The 25,465-nt window shown below is 38.9% G+C and overlaps 1 protein-coding gene across 3 annotated transcripts in view; it reads left to right on the top strand.

Moving 5' to 3' along the window:
• map3k13 (mitogen-activated protein kinase kinase kinase 13) overlaps positions 1–25,465 on the top strand; it is a 54,068-nt gene that overhangs the window by 15,827 nt on the left and 12,776 nt on the right. For 2 of the 3 annotated variants that reach the window (XM_055215252.2, XM_055215250.2), the window contains 8 exons: positions 18,885–19,561; positions 19,721–19,904; positions 19,988–20,179; positions 21,683–21,841; positions 21,915–22,073; positions 22,282–22,390; positions 23,429–23,538; positions 23,861–23,977. In XM_055215252.2, the coding sequence (XP_055071227.2) occupies positions 18,958–19,561; positions 19,721–19,904; positions 19,988–20,179; positions 21,683–21,841; positions 21,915–22,073; positions 22,282–22,390; positions 23,429–23,538; positions 23,861–23,977 (1,634 nt within the window). In that variant the 5' untranslated portion in view covers positions 18,885–18,957. Of the gene's footprint in view, positions 1–2,929; positions 3,126–18,884; positions 19,562–19,720; positions 19,905–19,987; positions 20,180–21,682; positions 21,842–21,914; positions 22,074–22,281; positions 22,391–23,428; positions 23,539–23,860; positions 23,978–25,465 lie in introns of those variants that run through there. The other variant, XM_055215251.2, reaches the window with a different exon arrangement.

The raw sequence follows: 25,465 nt of genomic DNA on the forward strand, positions 1-25,465 counted from the left end.
CTGTCCTTATCGTTTTATCGAAAAAGTTTATATTCGTAAAATTATCGTTATCGAATTATGGCCCAGCACTATTCTTATGTAAACCTTAGACCTAAAAACTCAATCTCAACATAACACTAACTGTGACGTTACAGTTGAGATGCTCCAACATTAAGTTACACATTAAATTAAGTATAATGTTGTTACAATGTTAAAAACAAAGTTGTGACTGCGGAGTTGGCCCTATGCTAGTTAATGTTATATGTTAGCGTTTAGACTGAAGTTCTACTATTGATGTTATAGTTTGCAGCACTGAAGTAGTCAGGAGTGATGATGTTACTGCGCACCAACGTCGAAGTGCTGCAAACTAAGAGCTCTTCCGCCATACAATGTAGTTCTCATTTTTCATCCGCTTAAAAAATTGCCTCATTTTATTTTGTGCCACCATACTTAAGGGCTCGTTATAGTCGTGCGTAGGTCCTACGGCGTAGCAGCGACGGCGTAGGTTCCGCGTCGGTTTTCATTTATACTTTTGCGTCGTCCGTGTCGACGTGCAAACACACGCGCAGACTGCTGGTTGGCAGTAACCATGCGTGTAACCACAGTAGCAGCACAAACGTGAAAGAAGAAGAAGCTTAGAAAGTTAACCCACAAACGAAGAAGAAACAGCAACTTGTTGTGTATAATTTGAGAAGACCAGCAATGATGGAAGTAAATAAACAGTGACTTTTGATGCAGTTTGAGTTAAATCACTCCTCAACTTTGTTTTCACCGTCACAAACGGAAATACCTATGACGCAGTTTTTTTTACCTGACGGGAGGGGTTCTGGTGGACCAATCACAGCGCTTGCGGTCCGCGTAGATCTGACGCGCTGCTACGGCGTAGAACCTACGCACGACTATAAATCGCCCTTTACTCATGTAACTACTCATGCAGGGTCCGAAATTAACTTTTTGGCTCACCTGCCACGGGGACTGGTAGATGAAAAAATCCACCAGCCAAGCATATTTTTTTACCGGCCAGAATAATAAACAGCCTTTTTTTGTCACATGTACATTAATTTCATTTGCTGCATTCATGGCAGGGCTCGCAAAATTAAAACATCCCGGTAGCCCTTTGGGCAGGCACTTTTCAGATTTTGGTAGCCTGAAATGAATGCAAGTAGCCTGAATAAAAAATACATTACTTTTAATGTAGAATATTAAGACAAAACATCTATAAAAACAAAAATAACACACATTAATTTTCAGTACATATCAATCATCAGTACAAAAATTTTCTTCTAACCGAAGTGAAATATCTATACATCAGATTCTGAATCTGAAATATTAACTGAAGTCACAGATAAGAAAATGCCACTTGACTTTGTGTGCATATTACAGTCTTATTCAATTTGTTTTACCACGGGACAAATTTTGCCAATACAAAGCCAATAGTGCCTCTAACCACAATGTTTAATCTGCTATTCTTGTTGTTGTTTGGATGCTGTTGTTTTTTTAACAAACAAAAAGACTGGATTTCCATGTAAAATAACTTTTCCTGCTCATCCTCATGCCAGATATACTCACCATTTAAAAGTTGTTTAGTGGGTCACAAAACTCACAGTTTGGATCATCCAGTTACAGATTGGATAATTTTTTCGATCAGAAAAACAGGGGCTACTGTCGCTTTAAGAGAGATTGTGCACAGAGTCACTCTCTTCACTGCCCGTACAATCTATACTTTAAAGCTTGCTGCGAGAGATTTCATTTTCTTACGTGAGGATAGTAATGACTGACAGGACGAAGTTGGAGGATTTGCCCAACAAATCCATGACAAATCATTACGGATTGCTTCATGTACTGCGTCTTTTCGCGCGATCGCGAAAGTGAAAGTAAAACTCGAGCGTGCGCTCAAACGTAATTTAAATACCCAGTGCCTGAATTTCATACACCATTATTACCCATCCAAATCTGTGAAAGAATGCATAAGCATTTTAATATATTTTTTCCTCCCTATAAGTCAAGATAGCCCGACGGGCAGGGCGGGGATGCATTTTGATAGCTAATATGCAGCAGATAGCTGCAGACCACAAGTTACCTGCAGTACTAGCTAGAAACAGACCATCTCTAGTGCAAGACTTGGAGCGTAGAGACTTTCTGTGGCTAGCTCACATCGTTCCCAGATTAGTTACTGGCAAACACATTATATTGCATTAATATTTTGGTATGATAATCACCCGCCAGTGTGGTGGGTAGCCTTTTGAATTTAGTCGCCAACCGGAAAATCTACCCGCATTTGGCGCTTGGCGGGTGTTAATTTCGGACCCTGTACTCATGTAACAGTCTTTAAACAGGGAAAACATAAAAATGTTTGGTGGCTTTTAAATTCATCCCTGTTTGGATCCTAAGGAATGAATGGGGCTAGGCTAAATGCTAACACATTCATGACGCGTGGTACAAAGATTAAGTGCACGCATTGAATACAGATAGGTATGTATTAATTCTAAGTTAGGATAAGAACATAGTAAAAAATTGAAAAATGGTGGTGTTTTCCTTTAACAATCTCCAAACAATCGATTATTCCTCAAAATCTGTATCTTCGTCTGATACAGATTCAAACATAAAATCTGTTTACACACACACAGAGCTACTGAAGGAGCTGCTCTGAGCAACAGCCAATCAGAGCAGAGCTCAACATTATTTTTCCTGACCTTTTCAAATGAGGTAATAATAGACCATTTCATTCTAAAGGCAAATCCTAGGGTTGTAAATGGACATGAAAAACTGACTTTGGATAATTTTTGCACTTTAAAAAGCCACAAACCCTCTGTGTAGATATCAGAAAACAATTTAACAAATTATATCAATGCATTGTTTGGCATATACATAGCAAACACTAAAATCTTCCAAAATCTTTCCCTGCTTGCTTTCACTTCCGCGTTTTGTGTGTGTGTGTGTGTGAGAGAGAGAGCTCAGGCGAGCTGCATCGTGTCTGCGTCATCCGGCCCCTTCATTCATGAAAAGTGTGACGTCAGCAGCAGCCCCAGCGCAACTGACGCCCACTCAGCTGCTGGGGCTGCAGAGAGCTCCATCTCTCTCTCTTTTTCTTTCTCGCTCCGCTGACTGATTCTGCTGTGTCTTTGCCGGAGGACGATCTGTCAGCTGTGAGTAACCTCGCTGTTCTCCGTGTGTGTTTGTGTAGGGTTTCACCTGCGCATTGCTGTGTTTTATCTCTTTGTATTGATGTACAGCTGTGTTTATATGGATGTAGTGCGCTGGTGTCCGTTTGGGGTTAAAAATGACTAAGTTGCAGGCATGCGTGTTAGCTGTGCGTATGAGCTATATTTATCCGGCTAGATGCGACGGCTCTTCTGTCGCTGCCCTCTGCTGAAGGACAGATGTACCGGCTCAGGATACGCGCGTGTATTGCACATCTTAATGATTTCTCTTTCATTCCTTTATAAAACTGTGTTTCTGTCCTCCTTTGTGTCTTTCTTTTATTTTGTGTTGTTTAGATCAAAGGTATGACCAAAATAATTTACATTGTGAGTAATGCTCTATCAAAAAATATATTGTAGTTATGCATGTTTTGGTGTCTATTTTGGAATAATCTAGAAAATTAAATACTTCAGATGAATTAAATAAAAATGAAATATTCGTTATTGGGAACTTAAAAGAACAGAAGATCATAAGTTCATAATTCAAGAAGAGATTTTAAATCTGGCATCAGTACAGAAATAGCTTTACATTATGTAAGAATAAACCGATAAAGTCTCAGATGCTAAAACAGTCACATAAATTATACCCTCATCTGTGATTAGTCAATTTCTACAGCATATTAATGTAGAGTTTAGGTTTCGATGACTAGCAAGCAGCGTCACAACTTAAGTTAGTCATCATCTTTCTTGACTTGCTTAGAATGCATGCCGCTTCGTATATAATTTCGTATGATACGTTTTTACTGCATCATATGTTCATATCGGCCGGCCATATATTTGGCTGTTCATTTACCGAATCGTTTATTTGTGTGTCTTATATTCAGAAGTGTCATCCAGTTGAAATGCAGGAAAGCTGCTCGGTCAGTTGCGTCCTCTAAGCGTGTTTATATAACCTCACGCTGCCAGCCAGAGGTTTCAAATGAGAGAACAAGAGTCACCGTTAGCAGCTGATATAGAAAAGAAGAGCTTCTTTAGCCGTTCTGAGGGGTTTTCATATCGTAAGACTGCTTGTGGTTTTAAAGTGTGTGTGTGTGTGTCTGTTCTTGGGTCTGCAGTGGCTAATGGAAGTGCCAATGTAAAGTATTGATTATTTGGCTGTCGTAGAGGAAGGTTTTTAAAAGCATGGGGGGGAAGAAGCATGAAAGTGCTCATAATCTTTAGTTGTGGCCAGTTGTTTTCTTTGTGTCATTATATTAGTGTTGTGTGTATATGTGTGTGAGGGATAGCCTCCTGTATGCATTTTCTGATGCCTGGGTTTTATTTCCTGCTGTGTGTCGTGTTAAAGAAGAGGAAACTGATTGCTTGCAGGGAGCAGCTGGTCCAGTGTGGGACCCCTCCACCTCCTTTCCACCTCCTCCTCTCCTCTTATCTCTCTCTGTTCTTCTTTTGTCCTCTTCTCCCTTCTTCTACTTCTCTCTTTATTTTTTACTTATGCTTTTTGTAGGGATGTGACGAGACACTAACTCCACGAGACACGAAATTGGTTTACAAGACGACATGAGATTTTTACTTTTTAAGTATCCTCAATGATAAAATATATGATTGGCAGGGCTCAACATAAAGGACTGCCTGGTGGCCTGGGGCAAGCGTGAGAGACGTTCGGGCAAGTAAAAAGTATTGTCACTTGCCCAATCCGGCCAGTGCTTCACCCTGAAATACATTTTCATCAATGTATATTATTTAACATCTTGGAAGCAGACATTTACTTGGGTAAACCACGACAAAAGCAACAATGCAATATTTTGCACAGTTTACTGTCAGTTTACAGGTAAAGCAGAAAAGTTGGGAGCCTTTTTTCGTTGGAACATGTCTGTTGTATATGTATACAATTATATTTGACTTTTGAATTATTATTTTAAAATATGTGACACTGACATTTTTTTATTGGGGCCCGACTCGGCCAGTATAAAAAATATTTGCGTTGAGCCCTGAAGGGAAACTGAAATCACATTATTTTGAAATATTTTAGCTAATCTGTCACTAACAATAATTTAGCTAATTGATAATGAAGTAATTTGATATATTTTGGTGATTAAAACACACAAGTGAGCAATAACCTTTAAAATTACATAATAATGACGATGCAATAATTATTGGTTTAAAAAAGTATCAAAACCAAGTAAAGACCTTACATTAATATGTGGCCTATGTATTAAAAGGTCCCTTTTTTTGTGTGTTTTTGAAGCTTTGATTGTGTTTACAGTGTGCAATATAACATGTGTTCATGTTTTACGTGTAAAAAAGCAGTATTTTTTACACAATCTGTATAGCCCCGTTTTCACTGTCCTCAACACAGGCTGATTTATTCCTTTTTCAATGAAGTCCTTCCTTTAGAAATACATATCGAGTTCTGATTGTGTAGTTTGTTTAAGCCCGCGGTATACTTTTTTTCCGCGTCCGGCTCGCACGCGTCAGCGCAGCTTTCCAAGTATACGTGTGGTTTGCCGCGTTCGACACTATACGCAATACAAATGATTTCTTATTCAAATTATTACTCTACCAGGCCGTCAGGGCAGTACTGATTTGGCGACATTTACAGTACATTACAGTAACCGATCCACCATTGCAAACACAGTTTATAACAAACAACAAGACAACAAAGAACTGGAATCAAACATTATGGTAACAAACATGCTTCACAGCTTTCTGTTCTTGAAAGAAGTTAAAATGAAAGAAGAAAAATGATAGTGTGTGTGTGTGCTAATGCTAATTTCCTTTGTATAATTGTTTGGAGTGGAGTGTCCTGTCTAAATATTTTCACACGCATGCGCTGTTGTACGCGGACTATACGCGCACTGTCTGCGCGGTCTCAAATTTTGGGCTGCACGTGGACGGTCCACATGGCCGACGAAAATGACGTCATGCCGACGGCGCGCATACGCGGACCTCCCTAGTATACTTTCAGCTTTAGTGTGTTGTGGTTCGATAGCAGCTTAGCTTGCCGTTAGCTTAGCTGGCGACTGACATATTCCTGTGGGTGGAGTTTAGTCTAAACTGTTCTACTGACGTCATCAAAGCAGGAAGTAGAGGGCTGTAGTCCAAACCGCCGTTCGCTGTAGGCTTTAAAAGGCGAATTCTGTTAAAAAAAATATCGCCTGGCAGTGAACTTTCAGCTTTAGCATTTTACAGGTATTATTTATGCTATTATAGCAACATTACACACTAACTAGGGTTTAAAAAATTTGATCAGGATGTATGTGACCTTTAAAACCAACATTATGTATTATAACAAATGGCTGCAGAGGGCGCTAGCGGACGCATGGATGTTATCTTTACTTTCACTTTAGATCGCGAAAATATCTTTTGTCTCAGACTTTGAGTTCCCAAGCAAACATTATTGGAAACCCAAACAAAAAAGCACACACAGTAAAAGATATAAAAAATATAATACATGCACTGTAAAAGGTTTTGCCACAAACTCAACTTTATGCTGATATCAGGAGACTGTGGCCATTTCTCAAACAGAAAGCTGCATCATTCGGAGGTCACTTATGCAGGCTGCATACGTCATCAAGCCTGGTTTATTTTAGTTAACTGAGCTTTACATTCGCAAGTTATAAGCATATGACAAAATGTATTATTTACTAAATATAATAGTAAACTTTATAATTGTAAATATTCTGTAATAAGTCCTCCGTAGGATGCAGCCTTTTGTTTGAGAAACATTCAGCATTTCACCTCCACAAGAAATCGTCGCACGAGATCTCGTCACACCTCTAGTTCTTTCTGTTGTCACTCAGATCTTTTCTCCTCTTCTTTTATATTTTTTTATCTTTCTTTACTTGAATATGTTGAAGTGCAATGACAGATAAGTGACTTAATATCATCCTTACTTGTGATTTGGCAAATATTAGCCTCATCATTTCACATGCGTTACTTGTGTTAAGTTGGACGTCATGAATGTGGTCCCCCGGAGCGTTGTGTCCAATCAGAAACCGGTGGGATTCGGGGCCCTGTGGCTTGCAGTGACGTTTTTCAGAATGTGTGTATTCATTTTGTCTCTGCAGTCTGTTTTTAGAAAGCATCATTGTTAAAATGACTCACTGGCTCCCACAAACCACCAGTCATATTTGCAGTGATTACACTTTCTGCTGCTCCTGTGAGGTACTGAATGCATGTCTGTGTAGGCAAGATGTGACGGTGGTTCTGCTGGATTTGCTTCTTCGAACAGAACAGCATCAGCATATTTAAGCTCAAGCTGTATGAGTGAACATAGCACATTATTATTATTCTAGATTTTAAAGTGCACCTATTTCATTGCTAAAAAACAAGGTTATTTTGTGTATTTGGTATAATACAATGTTTTTGCATGATTAATGGTTAAAAAACTATTTTTTTTTCCATATACCGTACATTTTTATAGCATCAGATTTGACTCTCTTCCTGAAACGCATAGATTTTGTACAATACTCGATCTGAAAAGCTCTGTGTCTCTGATTGACCAGCTAATCTGTACGTTGTGACACTCCTTACCATGTTTGAAAGATTCGGTCATTTGTTTTTCCTACTATTGAAGTCATGGGTTCCAAGTATCTTCTTTGTGTTCAACAGAATAAAGAAACTCATACAGCATGAGGGCTAGTAAATAATGACAGAATTTAAATTTTTTGATGAACTATCGCTTTAATGTACAGTTTATACTTCTGTGTTGAATGTACAGCGTAGCCTACACATAGACACTTTCCCACCTCTGTACCCTACGGCAAGATTCTCAACCTTTAGAAACTTACGGCCCTCCAATGACTGTACCTGGTTGTATCCCTGTAGATAAATGAGGAATGTCATTGCTTCCAATGGAAAAATAAAATCACAGTGACAACATTTGTACCTTTATTTCTGAGAGTATGTCCATCACACGTGATGTCAAAATACGTTTCTGCTGCAGACACTTTGAAGAGGTTTATGACGCTTGTGTTTACCAGATACTCACTTAATCTCATTTGTTATTAGAGTTTAGTGTTAAAGGGGGGGTTTAATGGTATTTCAAGCATTCTGACTTATTAACACAGTTATAGAGTTGTTTCCTCATGCTAAACGTAGGCAAAGTGTCAAAAATGCAGTTGGGCGTGTTTCAGAGTATTTCTGTGCCGAATGCACTTCGCCAGGGTTCGTACAAGTTTCGGCTAATTTTTTTCGATTACGGTTCTAACTGACGTTTCAGGGGTTTTCGATACGTATCACTTCTTTATATGGGCTTCCGCCGGAAAACTTCCCCCGGAAAACCCCGCCCAGCCGTCAGTCAGCGGGAGACGCTAGAGCTTGCTAACAGCTTATCACGCCACTCAGCTTTGTTTAATTTCAAAAGTCAACAATGGCACAACAAGAAGTGTGTTTTTGGATGTAAGGAGAAGACATCCAGCCTCATGGAAACAATGGATATAGTTTATTATCCGGATTAGCAGCGGAGTTTTGCGTGTGTGTTTGATGCGGTGGATTTTCAGAACCGGGTCATGACGAGTTGCACGCGTTAAGTAAGACTTCTGTCTTATGTTGGAAATAGGCGCGTGTATATTATATAAATGACACGAACATGTAGTGAATCATAAGTTAAAACAGTGTTGTATAGTGTTGCATGACTCGTACTCGCTCCTCCCGTGTTATAACTCCTCCTTCTTCATTTATTCGTACGTTATTGGAAAGATTCGGTAAAGCTAATCTTTCTTTTATAAATCTGATTAAACTAAAGACTCTTCGGAGATATAAAGGATGTCATACTACTCCATAGGTACTCCAGATTAATATCAGAAATGCAGAAACAGCGTGTGTTACGTGAGCTTTAAGATGGTGTCTGTCGATTATTTTGTGAACATGAGCATCTCTTTTATCATGAATCCACTTATTTTGACAAGATGCATAATGCACATGCTTCACGTGATTCAACGAACACATATTTTGAATTTGCGCCCCTCGGAAGAGAAGTCACCAGCCACCACTGATTTTGAGCAAAAAAAATATTTAAAGTGAAAGATGTAAAGGTGGACTTTTAGGCTTAGACTTTCCACTTTATCTTTATTAGTATTCAAGGGTAGTACTTTTTGAGATTTAAGACATTACATTTTTAAAGGTAAAATACTAAATACTAATTATCTAAATATATTATTTATAAAAGAAAATTCTGCTAAATTCCTAATAAAAATAATGTTTTTATTGGCATTTACTGAAATTGAAATGGGACAAAAAAATGTTGCTCAAAATTAGGTATTTTTGAAGAAACCCATATTTGAGAGGTGATAAAAAGAGAACAAAAAGAGATGAAACTTTTTTTTTTTTGGAAAGCAGAGGGTCTTTTCTTTTATTTGATATATTGTATGTTTATATATTTAAAGACGAACATTTTCTGGAAGACATTAAACTTTAGTGAAAATCATAAAAAATGTTGCCGCTGACTGGCAACTTTTTTAAAACGCTGACGGGGAAAGAGATAACATTTTTAAAAATAAGATGGATGACTTTACTTAAAAAACACTACTGCTTGAGGATCGGTTTTAATAGAAACAGATTGAATTGAGTATTTCTATATTTTTTATGCCATTGGTAAAAACTTTCTTGTTTTATGCATAGACCAAATCCCAGGCCCCATGAGACTAAGGTCCAGGTTTTATTTGGATAAAGTCTCTAGTTACATGGACAGGGTTTATTCTAGTCCCTGACTATAATGCATTTTTGAGCTACCTTAATTTTTTTAACATATATTAGTGCCATTGTTTTGTCTCAAGATGCACACCAGTATTTTTTTCTATTTCTATTTAAATATCCTAATATAACTAGTCCTAGTCCTGGATTAATCTAAACCCTGTCTGAAAAAACACCACTATATGCAGTAGATGTTATTTAGACATCTGTCAGGGGTTGGGCTCCTCACAGCAGATGAACTGAATGCCTGTCAGATAAGCAGAATGTCTGAGGAGTGAGTGTGTTTATAAACTACAGTATTGAGCGCTGAATAAACCCATTTTATCTTATATGTGTATGATCATTATCTTATATGTATGATTTGTATGGGACCAGTACATTTTTTTGGTAGGGTAGAAATCAGATTTGGCTTAAATTCCAGATAAGTCACCAGGGTAACAGATTTCCAGGGATAGTTTCACCATTAGTTGGTTGATAATTGGTTCAAAATCTTAGCAACTCTTATATTATAATGATCAGTGGTGTAATGATAGTCTTTGCCCCATGGGATCATGGGACTCAGGTGCTACCTGGTCTACTTTGTGGTTTGCATTGTTCCTGTGATTGATTGGTCTCTCACATCTGCCAATCATGAGCTCTCAGCATGTGATTGGAGAAGGGGCAGACGGAGGCTTGACATTGACCAGGCAGATCAGATTAATAGAGATGAGAGTGATGGCAACCTAATTGCCTCTTTGTTAAAGGGGCAGCTGTTATCCACCCCCCCCCCCAATCTACCATACCCCATAACCCTAAAGGCGTAGTGTCAGATTTAATATTGGTCAAACTAGAGTATGAAAATTTTACATCAGTTACGGTGACAAAAATCATCACAGTATTATTATGGTTTTGTAAACAATTTCTAAACATGTAAAAAAAAAGAACTGATGCAAACCACATTTTAAATTAATTAAAATGAAGTGCATTTTTGTCCACATAAACATCAAATAAATAACATTACCATTAATCACAGCACATTTGGGGTGGTGAGATAAATGTTCATCTAGTTTAGATAAAACACAAGTGAGTAAATCAGATTTTCATGTAAACATCGGACAAATCAGCAAGTCATCTGTCTGCGTATTTTGTGAGAAATCAGGTGACCTTTATGACCCAGGAGAATCTGCACGACACCTGCGCTCACAGAAGAAACAAACAAGAGCTTTAAATTCATCAGATCACATCATTTAATGGAAAATGAATAGAAAAGATGGATCTGTCTAAAGAAATATTAAGTAAACATGTGTCAGTACAACTAGATTTCCCTAAATGTCAAAATTTTTTGGATTTAAAATCAGTCAGTGAAGCACTGTCATCACAAACACATGTGAGCAGATGTAAATTAATGTGTGTGTCTTGCTTGACTTTGGCTGGGTTAAATGGTAGGGATGCACGATATATCGGCCGACATATCGTTATCGTCCGGTAACTGCTTATTTTTAATATTATCGGTTATCGGTCTGATAGCAAAATTAGGCCGATAAATGAAAGCCGATAAATGATGGATTATTTTGGTTTGTTGAACCACTTCACTTGCTCATTGCTGGCCATGTGGAGTTTTGATTGGTGCTTTCTGTGAAATAGCACGAAGATGGCTTAAAAAGAGTATGCTAGTCTAGCCCAAAGACAAGATCTCTGCGGTCTGGGAGTTTTTCATTGTGAAATTAATATGAATATTTATCGGCCTATATATATCGGTTATCGGCCCCCAAATATAAAGAGTTATCGGTATCGCCCAAAATTTCCATATCGGTGCATCCCTATTAAATGGTAATAAAAAATGATGTGGTAATACTAACCGTTGGACATTTTTATTGCGGTTAACCATTAAACCGGTATTTGATACATCTCTAGTCAGGACTCTTTAAAATCAATGCAGGTGCACACTGATTTTGGCCACATGGGTTAGTAAGTTAAGCCTTTATTCACAAGCACTTTCATTTCTTTTTTGTGAAAATTCTTAAAGATGCAAAAAATCGAAATAGTCCTAAAAATAAACTTTATCATGGGATGTATATTGTTTGATGTTTAGGTGAAATGGGCCGTGCGTGGTTCCTTTATTATTTTTCTTGATTGTTTTGCCCTTGTTGGCCTTTATATTGTTGCCCCTGGGGGCAGGGCTTTTCCTAATGAGGGTTTTGGCTTCACAGATGTTGTCTGTCTCAGTGTGTGTTTAATGAAGCTCTACACACTAAATCATACATTATGTTCTTTCTGGAGCATGCATACTTGTTTGTTTTTTGTGGCCTTTTAATGGATGCTATTTAAATGAGAGTTCAGTGATGCATACACAAATCGGGCTCAAAGCAGATTGTAGTGCGCTTTCTGTTATCTTCAGGATTATTTACTCATGTCAGATGTAGGGGCTGGGGGTCTGTGTGCTTCTGCTGTCCGTCAACAGGAATCTGACCCGTTACCAGCTGTCCCATCCCCATTGTACAGATCTGATGCAGGCCCTCTAGAGGTGGATGGGGTCTGTTACACTGATTTCAGTCTCTTATAGTAGAAATGTATGGAACTCAGTGATTCTGGAGTTTTTTTTGTTCTCTGTTAACCAGATCATTATCAGACAGCAGTAAAGATGGGTAATGTGTTGAACAGACCCATGTTTAACCAAATGCTTTCAGTAAAAGATTAATGGATTATGTCTTCTTGATAAGTCTCTTATTATCCATGTTTGTCTGTCTTTCTCTTTCATGGTCTGTTTGTACATTGCGGTATCTCTATTTCATTTTGAGATCTTTGTTGCAGTAATTTCTGTCTGAAATCCAATAAAAATATCCATTATTGCTTAACATATCTGAAGGCATCCTGTAATTGGCCTGTATTGAATTCACACGTGACGTACTCACAATATGAGCAAACTGATTTAAATTTCAGCAACAGCTTACCTGTTTTGTAACTCAACTTTTTTTATTTAATGACACCCAAATATGATCTTAAATATGACACGCAGAGCACCTAGCACGTTTGGCTAAATTGCACGTGACAGAACGCAACAGCAAAACATTGATACAACAAAAAGCAATCCACAATTTACAGACTTAAATTAGATCAGAATTTACCATTAAAAAAACTAAACAAAATGTCAGAATCAAGTAAAGTGCAGAACGTCGGCAAAATGACTAAAGGTTCAGGGGAATAAAACACAAGCCACAAATAGTTAAATCAGATAACCATGAGTAATCTATAAATTAAATAAAAACAAAGAAATTATTTTAATAATGAAAGTATGGCCAGAATTGCCAGCTTTGTCTTTTAACTACAGAAACAAAGAGACAACTGCTTCACAATGGTTTATTAACCTGTAAACCTCTTCCAATATGAAGATGTAGCCCTGTCAAGGGGGTTGTTGGCTTTATTCACGCACGTTAAAAATATTTATTAAAAGCTACTTTTTCGCATATTATTTGCATAGCATTATCATAATAGGCTGTATTTTAATATATAGATATATGTGAAATCAGATAATGTGCACCCTTATACAGCCAAAATTTAATGATTTTATAACACATCTGTGAAAATTCGACTGTGAGATTGGTAGTCGAATCGGGCTTCTCCTATCGATGCAACGAATCTTCGACTATTCGGGGTCTGGGCTATGTGCATATGTTATGCAATGATATTTGTGTTTAGAGTATTTGAATTACGATCAATTTCAATATTTTGTTATTGCATTTATTTCAGCAAAATTAAAGGCTGACAACTTGCACTTTGTGATATTAAGACAAGTAAATATTTTCTTTGTAAGCTTAGAATTTCTTTTCTTCTCTTTACTTACATTGAACGGTAAGTCCAAGGAGGCTTCCATGTCGTTCCGCCATACTGATAAACTATAATAGCAGAGAGGGACAAAAAGCACTAGCCTACCAACGCGTTTACACAACACGTTGTCATTCAGAACTTGTGAACTAGCTGAAACGTACAAGGAGATCAGTGATTACATAACGGCTACCGTAGTTGCAATACGCATTTGGAAAAGCGAGGCGCTAGAGAGCACTATTCGTTTGAATGCAAAATACAATTTCACCACTAGATGGGGGTAAATCCTACTTATCCTTTAAATCCTTTAAGGTAAAATTTTAAGTGAATTCTGATTAATTCATGATATTATTATAAAGGTGTAGTATCATTAATAATTTCCATAATTATGAAATATCACGGTTGTTGTCAGAGAATCTGTGTTGTGTACTGTTAGCAATGTTAGTAACGATGAAAATGTTTAGTAAGAATTCATACGCCGTGTTTGCACTACCGTGCCACAAGCGGGCGTGCCAGTGCCTGCCTGTCGCGTTTGCAGTCATTTCCGGGAATGTTCGTTAGTATGCTTGTTAGGGCTAGACGAGTGGTAAAGGTCAAAGGCGGAGTTTCTGGCAAGATGCGTGTTTCACCTTTATCTGCAGATTTAAATAAAAAAAGAGTTAGGTTAGGTCATTGTAACTTTTTCATATGAAAGTTAATCCTGAATATTTAACAGGTTTTGCAGTACTTGGATCATTCTGTGCATTATATAAACATGATTCCAGTGTCTGTTAAGATTATGATCATTATTCACAGTGACGGTTTGAAACCCGGTACAGTAGGTAAGTTATCAGTTGGACAGGAACTGCACTAATGAAGCTCGGATATAATCGCAACGCTGCCACCCAAAACCATTAATAATTTACAACAGTTTAGATTGCTTGAAATGGATTGTTTGTGCTCAGGATTAACAGAACAGAACCACACCAGACAGAACCGGACCACAGATCTAGAACCAGATCAGATTCAAAAGAACTAAACTGTCATGTGTGTGCGTGCGCTTGTTTGTTTGTGTGTGTGTTAGGGATGGGACGATTATTGGTTTCACGATTAACCACTGTAAAATGTCCTGACAGGTTAGTATTATTGTTTAAAATTAAATTATCATTACAACCGTGTTTGATTACCGTGATTTTGAAAAGTCGAAGTAAATCCTGTTCAGCCAGAATCAGTTTGACGCAGGGCGCACATGCAACATAGTTTTTTGCACAAGAAGGCATTTAAGGCAGTGGTTCTCAAACTGGGGTCCGGGGCCCCCAGGGGGGCCGCAAGATGGTGCCAGGGGGTCCCCAGTTTTATGACATTTTTATAAAATACATTAATTTATCATGAATTCTGTGAAATTATACCTAAAAAAAAAAAATAAGGCAGCACAACTTTGTATAATTTAATATTTAGTTTAATTAAAATGTGAAGTTTTAGAACTGTTTTTTATCATAAATTTTCTTTGGGGGGCCGCGAAGGAATGCACCGTACACAAAGGGGGCCGCACGCTGAAAAAGTTTGAGAACCACTGATTTAAAGGATAATGTATTGTATTCACTCACAGTAAACTTATTAGACAGATTTATGTATTTTTTTACCACAAAAATTATTTCAGGGACATGAAATATTAAATTGTGATTTTCAAAAATAAATCTTGTTCAAATGTTTTTAGTGTGTGTATCAGTTCTTTTTGAACATTTCCATCTCATTTTAACAAAACCATGATAATACTGATAACCGTGATAACTTTGGTCACTATAATCATGACATGAAATTTTCATACCGTCCCATCCCGTGTGTGTGTGTGTGTATGAATGTGTGTTTGTGTTAGTGTTCATGTGTTTTTGGCAGGACTTTTTTTTTCAAAGTGTAATTCGGAGCTGGAGTGGAATTACACACACACACACACACATACACACACACACACACACACATTCAGGAGTCACCTGAGAGAGTCGTCTCCAGTTTCCTCCTGCACTCTCGGCTGTGCTATGAGACACACGTCTGCATTATTGATGCCCTGCTGCTGTAGCCCCATCACATTTACCCACCTGCATCAGTTTACTGCACTTAAATGCCCTCAAATCCCCATATGGCTATCAATACCCCCCATCATCAATACCCGGCATACTGATCACTCACGTACACACAAATACTCCTCATACTGTACTGTATATCCATCATCATTAATAGCCTTTGTAAATACACCCTACATTACATACGAAGAGTTTGGTTTTAAAACGAGATTTAAAAAAAAAATAGTGGATTCGAATTAATATCAATCAAACTGCTGTGGTTTGTTTTGATTTAAGCCTTCATAACTAAAAATACAGCTAAGTAACACAATAAAAACATGATAACATAATAATAAACATGTTTTGACAAAAATGTACAAACATTATCTTGTTTTGGAACCAAACTCTTCATATAATTCTCAGAAATGCCTGATTTATTTATAGTTTAAGCCTTATGTGAGTACTCATTAAAACCATTGACAAATACCAATACAGCTCACTACTGCGCATTCATATACAGATTTGTGTGTATGTAGGTTGATATGTGAAGTGAATACCTGTCTTGCAGGTCATGTGACAGTCTGTCTGTGTTTTGTTTTAGTTTTGTTTTTAGTAACTAAGAGTAACGTTGTGTTTGTTTGTTACTAATGATGAGTAGTGATTAATACCCATCTTACAATGACTCTATTCTCAGCATTACTGTTTATGTTAAGATACAGGAGTACAATATTTGTTTTTATATAGTTTGTGAAATAATGGTTAAAACAGAAGCCAACAGGTATACATTGTTACTTTTTAAAAAGTATCCCAGCATGCACCTCATGTTTGTTTGATCAGATGATCAGATTAAAGAGCTGTAATGTATAGTAGATGCTATCATATGAGTCATTTTTCATTTGTTATTTCAGGCATTTATCGGTATGAATCACTGTGTGTATATATCATACAATTAAAAATGACACTTGTGTGGTAAAGGTTACAGATTCGTGTTTTAGACACTAATGCAGCCTGTTAGGATGAGTTGTTTCTGGTCATGGGCTTGCGTAACTACAGCAGCAGATTAGAGGACATTCAGCCTCTGTTTATTTATCTGTGATGAATCATAGACTGCTGGTGATGTGAAGAGAGGCAGCGGTGTGTGCCAGATGTTTCACTCGTACAGCTTATAATACACATTTAGCTTCAATCCCACAGCAGTTCTATAATAGTCCAGTAACAGAGCGACGGATTCCCGGAATTGCTCGCTCTCGCTTGCTCGCTCTCTCTCGCTCTCTCTCTCGCTTTCTCTCTCGCTCTCTCTCTTTCTAAGAGATAATCATCATTAATATAAATGCCTCCAATCCTTCTCCTGCTGTGTACCAAATGAGATTTAAAATTACGGCGATCAACTGCTGCAGTTTTTATTTAGCAGTCAGAGTTGTAATTGTTGTTTAAAACTTTACAGTGTTGAATGAATTGTGCTGAAAATCAATGTTGTCAATTTTTAGAAACCTATTAACTCTTTCCCCGCCAGCATTTTTCATGATTTTCACAAAAGTTTAATGCCTTCCAGAAAATGCTCTTCTTTAAAGGAACAGTATGTAGGATTGTGGCTAAAACTGGTACTGCAATCACACAACTGGTGGCAAATACACAAGATAACTCGTCAATGGTCGTGGAAAGAGTTAAACCGCCTATGGCGGCAGCAATCTTGTTAAGTCGTGCAAAAAGAATAATATTTCCTGGCAAAGCCGCGGTCTCTCATATGAGACTACAATCTCAACAGCTGTTATTCATATTACACATTTAAGAATGTAATGTATACTTGTGGGGTATGCATTACATTGTCCAAGCTCACAACGTCCCAAAAAACAATACTGCCATAGAATGTAAAACTATATTTACCTTGGCATAGATGAATAATAAGAGTTCTGGACATGGTAATGACATTGTGAGCCTCAAACGCTGCTAATGTAAATCTTGTGCATGCAAAAGACAGCTGGAAAACTGCTGAGTTAGCGCTATGTGCCAGTTAGCGCTATGTGCCAGTTAGCGCTATGTGCCAGTTAGCGCTATGTGCCAGTTAGCGCTATGTGCCAGTTAGCGCTATGTGCCAGTTAGCGCTATGTGCCAGTTAGCGCTATGTGCCAGTTAGCGCTATGTGCCAGTTAGCGCTATGTGCCAGTTAGCGCTATGTGCCAGTTAGCGCTATGTGCCAGTTAGCGCTATGTGCCAGTTAGCGCTATGTGCCAGTTAGCGCTATGTGCCAGTTAGCGCTATGTGCCAGTTAGCGCTATGTGCCAGTTAGCGCTATGTGCCAGTTAGCGCTATGTGCCAGTTAGCGCTATGTGCCAGTTAGCGCTATGTGCCAGTTAGCGCTATGTGCCAGTTAGCGCTATGTGCCAGTTAGCGCTATGTGCCAGTTAGCGCTATGTGCCAGTTAGCGCTATGTGCCAGTTAGCGCTATGTGCCAGTTAGCGCTATGTGCCAGTTAGCGCTATGTGCCAGTTAGCGCTATGTGCCAGTTAGCGCTATGTGCCAGTTAGCGCTATGTGCCAGTTTGCGCTATGTGCCAGTTTGAGCTATGTGCCAGTTTGCGCTATGTGCCAGTTTGCGCTATGTGCCAGTTTGCGCTATGTGCCAGTTTGCGCTATGTGCCAGTTTGCGCTATGTGCCAGTTTGCGCTATGTGCCAGTTAGCGCTATATGCTAATGTTTAGGCTAAAGTTCTACTATTGACGTTACAGTTACGTTTTGCAGGTCCATACTGAAAAAAACAAACTTACCACTCAGAAACCTCCATTAACAATCTCCAAACAATTGATTATTCCTTAAAATCTGTATCTTCATCTGATACAGACTCAAACATAAGATCTGTTTACACACACACAGAGCTACTGAAGGAGCTGCTCTGAGAAACAGCCAATCAGAGCAGAGCTCAACATTATTATTCATGACCCTTTCAAATAAGGTCATAATGGACCATTTCATTCTAAAGGCATATCCTAGGGTTGTAAATGGACATGTAAAACTGGATAATTTTGCACTTAATAAAGTCACAAACCTTCTGTTTAGATATCAGAAAAAATGTAACAAAATATATCAATGCATTCTTTGGCACCTTCATAAAAGATTAATTACTTCCTGTCCATCAGGGCTTTCATATGAAGATAAAGGTTAGGATCAAATCAAATAACCTGAGGAGATAATGACCTGATTTTTTTCTTCTCTCTGCATGTCTTTCCTATCTGCAGGCGTGTCCTAAACTTGAACAGAAGTTGTCAGTAAAGCCTTGTCGCACGCTTCCTGCGAGTCGGGCATCTGCCCATGCACACGCACGGCACCATGGGTAGCTCCCCGGAGGTGCTGTCCTGGACTTCCTGTCCCAGCCTGCTGGTGGGGAAGCTGAAAGAGGAGCTCAAGCTCACTGTCGGGGATACCATGAAGAAAACCAATAGCAACGTTTCTCCCCAAGCCCTGCCCCCTCCTCCTCCCCCACCACAGATCATCACAGACTTGGCTCCGCCCACCACTCTTCCGATGCCGCTGCAGCAGCTGCAGCTCCCTTGCAAGGACGACGAGCTCTGTGGCACCAGTCCTCCGTGCACCGCCCTGAGCGAGGACTCCACCAGGGAACAAGGACACTTCGAAAACAGCGTACTACAGCTCCAGGAGCACGAGGAGACCGAGTCGCCCGGCTCCTGTGGTCAGGGAGGGTGCGGTAGCGGTGGCGAGGAGAAAAACGAAGAGGGCGGATGTCCGATGGACCACAACTGCGATGACACGCACCACCATCCTCACGATGACATTAAACTGCACTTTCATAGAGCCGGGAATGGGGGCTTCCTCGAGGGGCTGTTCGGATGCTTGAGGCCAGTGTGGAATATCATCGGAAAGACGTATTCGACCGAGTACAAACTGCAGCAGCAAGGTTTGTATTGATTCAGAAAACAAATTGGAATATATAGTTCTGCTTGTGGATGTGGTGTTAACATGCTACCAACTTCTTATACAAAAGTATATATAAAACCACATCGCTGTAGTGATTGATTGTAAAATGTGTTGAGCGTGCTCTCTGATTGGCCAGCAGAAATGTGGGAGGTGCCCTTCGAGGAGATCTCTGAACTGCAGTGGCTAGGGAGCGGCGCTCAAGGAGCAGTGTTCCTCGGGAAGTTTCACGATGAAGAAGTAGCAATTAAAAAAGTCAGAGAGCAAAAAGAAACCGATATTAAACACCTTCGCAAGCTGAAGCACCCAAACATCATCAGCTTCAAGTAAGTCACGATATATATCTGTTCATCATGTGATCAAACCTAAAAGAATAGATGAGAACTAAATTTGGTGTGTTGTATGTTAGGGGTGTATGCACACAGGCCCCGTGTTACTGCATTATTATGGAGTACTGCGCACAGGGACAGCTATATGAGGTCCTCCGGGCGGGACGCAAGATCTCACCCCAGTTGCTGGTGGACTGGGCTTCAGGGATCGCCAGCGGCATGAACTACCTGCATCTCCACAAGATCATCCACAGAGACCTCAAATCACCAAAGTAAGATCTGCAATGCATCTTGCCTCAGACGGTTCAGATTTGAGCTGTGGTATTAATGCTGGTTGAGATTTTGGCTGTTTGGTAAACTGATTTAGACTGGTTTAAGGTGTTTTGCATTGTTTCAGTTTTAGGACAGAAACCATTAGAAAATACACACATGAGTCCAATTGCACAAATTTAACGTGTATTCTTGTGGTGGTGTCACTCATGTTAATAACCAAACTCTGTGTGAACAAGATTAAGGAACCTCTCGATGTGCACTAATTTGTGGGCAGGATGACGTCAGTTTTTTTTTAACGCTGCTAACAATATCTATATAGCTTACTGTCTACAAACATTAATAATATTAACATTACTATACATTGTTTAAAAGGTCTACGGGTTTAGCATCAGTGTAGGGTCTCTGTTTTGAGATACAGATGCTCTAGCATCATAAATGTAGTATTTTGTGACAGAAGTCTGGAAGACGGGACTTCTTACCTTTGTGTTGATATAACGATCGTGGGTCGAATCCAATCTGTTTCAGATGTGTGAGTAACCCATGAAAACCATCTAATAGAATACATCCAATGACCATTTTTGTTCACAAATGCGTGTAATCTGTGAAATATAGATAAATAGTCTGTGGTTTACATCAGATTTTGCATGAACGTCTTGTAATAGAATATAATATACAATCCGCGGACTATTTACGTCATAACACTGTATATGAGATTACACTTTAGGTTCTGGTAAACACACATAAACCCACATTCAAACTTTGTTAAAAGTAGGCGGGAGTATAATACATAATACCAAAAATCGTGACGCCATTTGACTCGTTCGTTCCTCCAATGACTTAATGGAAAATAATGATAGACAGAACGTGTAGCATATTAAATAATGAATAGAACGATCTTTGTGTGACGTTTTTTTTCCTGGTGTGGAAATGGCATTTTATATGCTAACATAAGGATAAATAATAATAAGAACGGACGTTTATGCATGTAAACAAAAGACTTTTATTTTGGGGCTGACTGGCACTTAGAAATGAAACTAGTCTTACAAAAACCCTTCCATTCTTGGGCCTATTGACCTCAAACGTGAAACATGACTTCTTTAGACTTGTGGCTTTGGGATCATTGCATTTCTAGGTTTCACACACATATTTATCATTAAGGGTTTTAGTAATAAAAAAGATGTTATGCAAAAAAAAAATTTATTCCAATGTACTTCAGCCTCTCTAACTTTTTTCAATTTTTAACTTAAAATAATTTTGAATCCTGGAAATGAAGCTCAAAATGTCTTCTTTCTAATGTTACCGATATAGTTATGATATGGTTATGCTTATACTCTAAATGGTTTAGTAATAACAACCCTTTTAGTGAAAGTAGGTCTTTTCATGGTTTGGGCTAGAGGGGGGTGCTTTGTGTAAATGCACCTGATTCAAAAATACTGTAGAAAGCAGACTGGATTTGTTGATGTTGTACAGTACCAGCATCTGTTTTCTTCTGTAACCTGCAGTGTGTTAGTTACTCAATGCGACACGGTGAAGATCTCAGACTTTGGTACATCTAAAGAGCTTAGTGACAAGAGCACCAAGATGTCGTTTGCGGGCACCGTGGCCTGGATGGCACCGGAAGTCATCCGCAATGAGCCTGTGTCGGAGAAAGTAGACATCTGGTGAGTGACGGATTCAGTGCAAGTCATTTAGGGTTGTGTTATGAGAGACTCACACTCCTGTGTTTGTTTGCAGGTCTTTTGGGGTTGTGTTATGGGAACTCCTGACAGGTGAGATTCCCTATAAGGATGTGGATTCATCTGCCATTATTTGGGGTGTTGGGAGTAACAGCCTACACCTGCCTGTACCTTCCACCTGTCCTGACGGTTTCAAAATACTCATGAAACAAACCTGGTGAGACTGAGTTTATATAGTGGAATAACTTGTTTAAAAAAAAAAGCTAGGATGATATAAACCGTGAATTATTATACAATAGCATGTTTTTATCACAGTAATAGCATGTATCACCTAACATGTAAATGAAAATAAAAAGACATGCAACCTTATGTTTTAGAGAGCCATGAAGATTGTATTGTTGTATTTTGTGTTCTCGCTCCTGTAGGCAGGGTAAGCCCAGGAACCGTCCGTCCTTTAGGCAGATTCTTCTACACCTGGATATCGCCTCTGCTGATGTGCTCGGGACACCACAAGAAACCTACTTTAAATCTCAGGTGAGACGTCAAATTATTACAGTCTTTGGTAATAAGGAAAGGTGAATGGATTTTGTCAGGGTTGGGAATCCTGAGCTGGTTCTTCAAGAACTGATGTTTTATATAAGTTTTAAGTCTGAATCCAGTGTAATAGTAGCCACAAAATAGTACATAGACAAAATATCTTTCTGCTGTAATGATCTCGCTAGAATCTCTAGGTCAAATGTGACCCTGAACCACAAAACCGGTCATAAGGGTCAATATTAAATAAGCTTTCCATTGATGGACTGCATGGTTTGTTAAAATATGCCAATATTTTGCAGAGATACAACTATTTGAAGATTTTAGTGCAAATATCTAAATATTGAGAAAAACGCCTTTAAAGGTATCCAAATAAAGTCCTTAGCAACTGCATCCACTCACAAAAATAAAAGTTTTGTATTTTTATGGTAGAAAATGTACAAAATATCTACATGGAACATGATCTTTACATAATATCCCAATAAAAAAAACTGTTGTATCTGCTGTCCCACTTAGGGGTCATATTTCTTGGATTTGTTTTCTGACAGTCCTGTCAAATTAGATGAAATGCCTCTTTGAATCCTTTTTATTTATTATTTGGCTGTTTTATATGAAGCAGACTATTGGTGCTTGGCAACATTTGGAAAATCTGGGCATGGATTAAAACGAGATCATGACACAACCTAGATCAGCTGTCACAGGAGCGGATTGCCTCCCAGTAATACTCCATTCCTGATGTTACTGTTGTTTGCACTATTGCCCAGCAGTGTTTTTACTTTATAAATGATCTTTATTTAGGCCAGCATATGGGTGTTTGATGACCAATAATCCTATGGGGCATCAATTTTGTCCCCACCGGGGATAAAAAATAATAAATTAGAGGCCAAGAGGGAACGATAATCCCCCCCCATCCCTCCATCAAATCGCACCCTGAATATACCTGTGCTACTTATGACTAGTTTTGTGGTGCAGAGACCCAAGTTGGAAATTATTCTCATACCCGAGTTTCATTCTGGCATGTTTGCGTGTGTGTGACAGAGTGAATGGAGAGAGGAAGTGAAAAAACATTTTGAGAAGATTAAGAGTGAAGGAACCTGCATCCATCGACTGGATGAGGAACTGATTCGGCGTAGACGAGATGAGCTCAGGTGAGTTTGATTAAGACATACATCTGTTTCATCACAACACAGAAACAAACAAAGTAAAGTATTTCTTATGTTCTGCTACAAATGTCATTTACACATTTTTTAGCAAAACTGAATACAAGTCCCATTTTTAATCCGTTCAATCATTAGTTATTCTAATCTTTTTTAATCAAGACATTTTGTTCTTGTGTTGTAAATTCTGCTGTACAAGTCTTACAAAGCATCATTTAAAATGTCAAGCTTCCTCAGGGCTGCTGTGAATCACTGCTCAAATGCTCATGTACTGTGTGATGTGACTGTGTTTGTGTGTGTTTGTGTCTTTTAGACATGCTCTGGACATTCGTGAGCATTATGAGAGGAAACTGGAGAGAGCCAATAACTTGTACATGGAGCTCAGTGCCATTATGCTTCAGCTGGAGGTGCGAGAGAAAGAGCTGCTCAAGTAAGATCTCACGCTTCATTCACAACCTCATTACACATACAGTTGAAAGAAAAAGTATGTGAACCCTTTGGGCTATATAGAGAAACACAGTCTGCTTAAACTAATACCGCACAAACATTATACGTTTTCATGTTTTTATTGAACACAACATGTAAACATTCATAGTGCAGGGTGGAAAAAGTATGTGAACCTTTGGGTTTAATAACTGGTTGACCCATAACCTCAACCAAACGTTTCCTATAGTTGCAGATCAGACCTGCACAGCGGTCAGGAGAAATGTTGGTTCATTCCTCTTTACAAAAGTGTTCAGCAATATTCTTGGGATGTCTGGTGTGAATCGCTCTCTTGAGGTCATGCCACAGCATCTCAATCGGGTTGAGGTCAGGACTCTGACTGGGCCACTCCAGAAGGTGTATTTTCTTCTGTTGAAGCCATTCTGTTGATTTACTTCTATGCTTTGGGTCGTTGTCCTGTTGCATCGTCCATCCTCTCTTAAGCTTCAGTTGGCGGACAGATGGTCTTAAGTTTCCTGCAAAATGTCTTGATAAACTTTGGAATTCATTTTTCCATCGATGACAGTAATCCGTCCAGGGCCTGAGGCAGCAAAGCAGCACCAAACCATGATGCCCTCTCCACCATATTTCACAGTTGGGATGAGGTTTTGATGTTGGTGTGCTGTGCCTTTTGTTCTCCACACATAGCGTTGTGTGTTCTTTCCAAACAACTCAATTTTGGTTTCATCTGTCCACAGAATGTTTTGCCAGAAGTGCTGTGGAACATCCAGGTGCTCTTTTGCAAACTTCAAACGTGCTGCAATGTTTTTTTGGACAGCAGTGGCTTGTGTCCTCCCATGAAGTCCATTCTTGTTTAATGTTTTCCTTATTGTAGATTTGTCAACAAAAATGTTAGCATGTGCCAGAGATTTCTGTAAAGTCTTTAGCTGACACTCTAGGATTCTTCTTCACCTCATTGAGCATTCTGCGCTGTGCTCTTGCAGTCATCTTTACAGGACGACCACGTCTAGGGAGTGTAGCAACAGTGCTGAACTTTCTCCATTTGTAGACAATCTGTCTTACCGTGGACACATGGACATCAAGGCTTTTAGATATACTTTTGTAGCCCTTTCCAGCTTTATGTAAGTAAACAATTCTTCATCGTAGGTCCTCTGAGAGCTCTTTTGTGCGAGGTATGGTTCACATCAGACAATGCTTCTTCAGAACAGCAAACTCAAAACTGGTGTGTGTTTTTTATTGGACAGGGCAGCTTTAATCAACACATCCAATCTCATCACATTGATTGGACCCCAGGTTGGCTGACTCCTGGCTCCAATTAGCTCTTGGAGAAGTCATTGGCCTAGGGTTTCGCATGCTTTTCCACCCTGCGCTATGAATGTTTACATGTTGTGTTCAATAAAAACATGAAAACGTATAATGTTTGTGCGGTATTAGTTTAAGCAGACTGCGATTCTCTATTGTTGTGACTTAGATG

Source organism: Misgurnus anguillicaudatus, chromosome 17 (genome assembly GCF_027580225.2).
Source record: "Misgurnus anguillicaudatus chromosome 17, ASM2758022v2, whole genome shotgun sequence".
Taxonomy (NCBI): domain Eukaryota; kingdom Metazoa; phylum Chordata; class Actinopteri; order Cypriniformes; family Cobitidae; genus Misgurnus; species Misgurnus anguillicaudatus.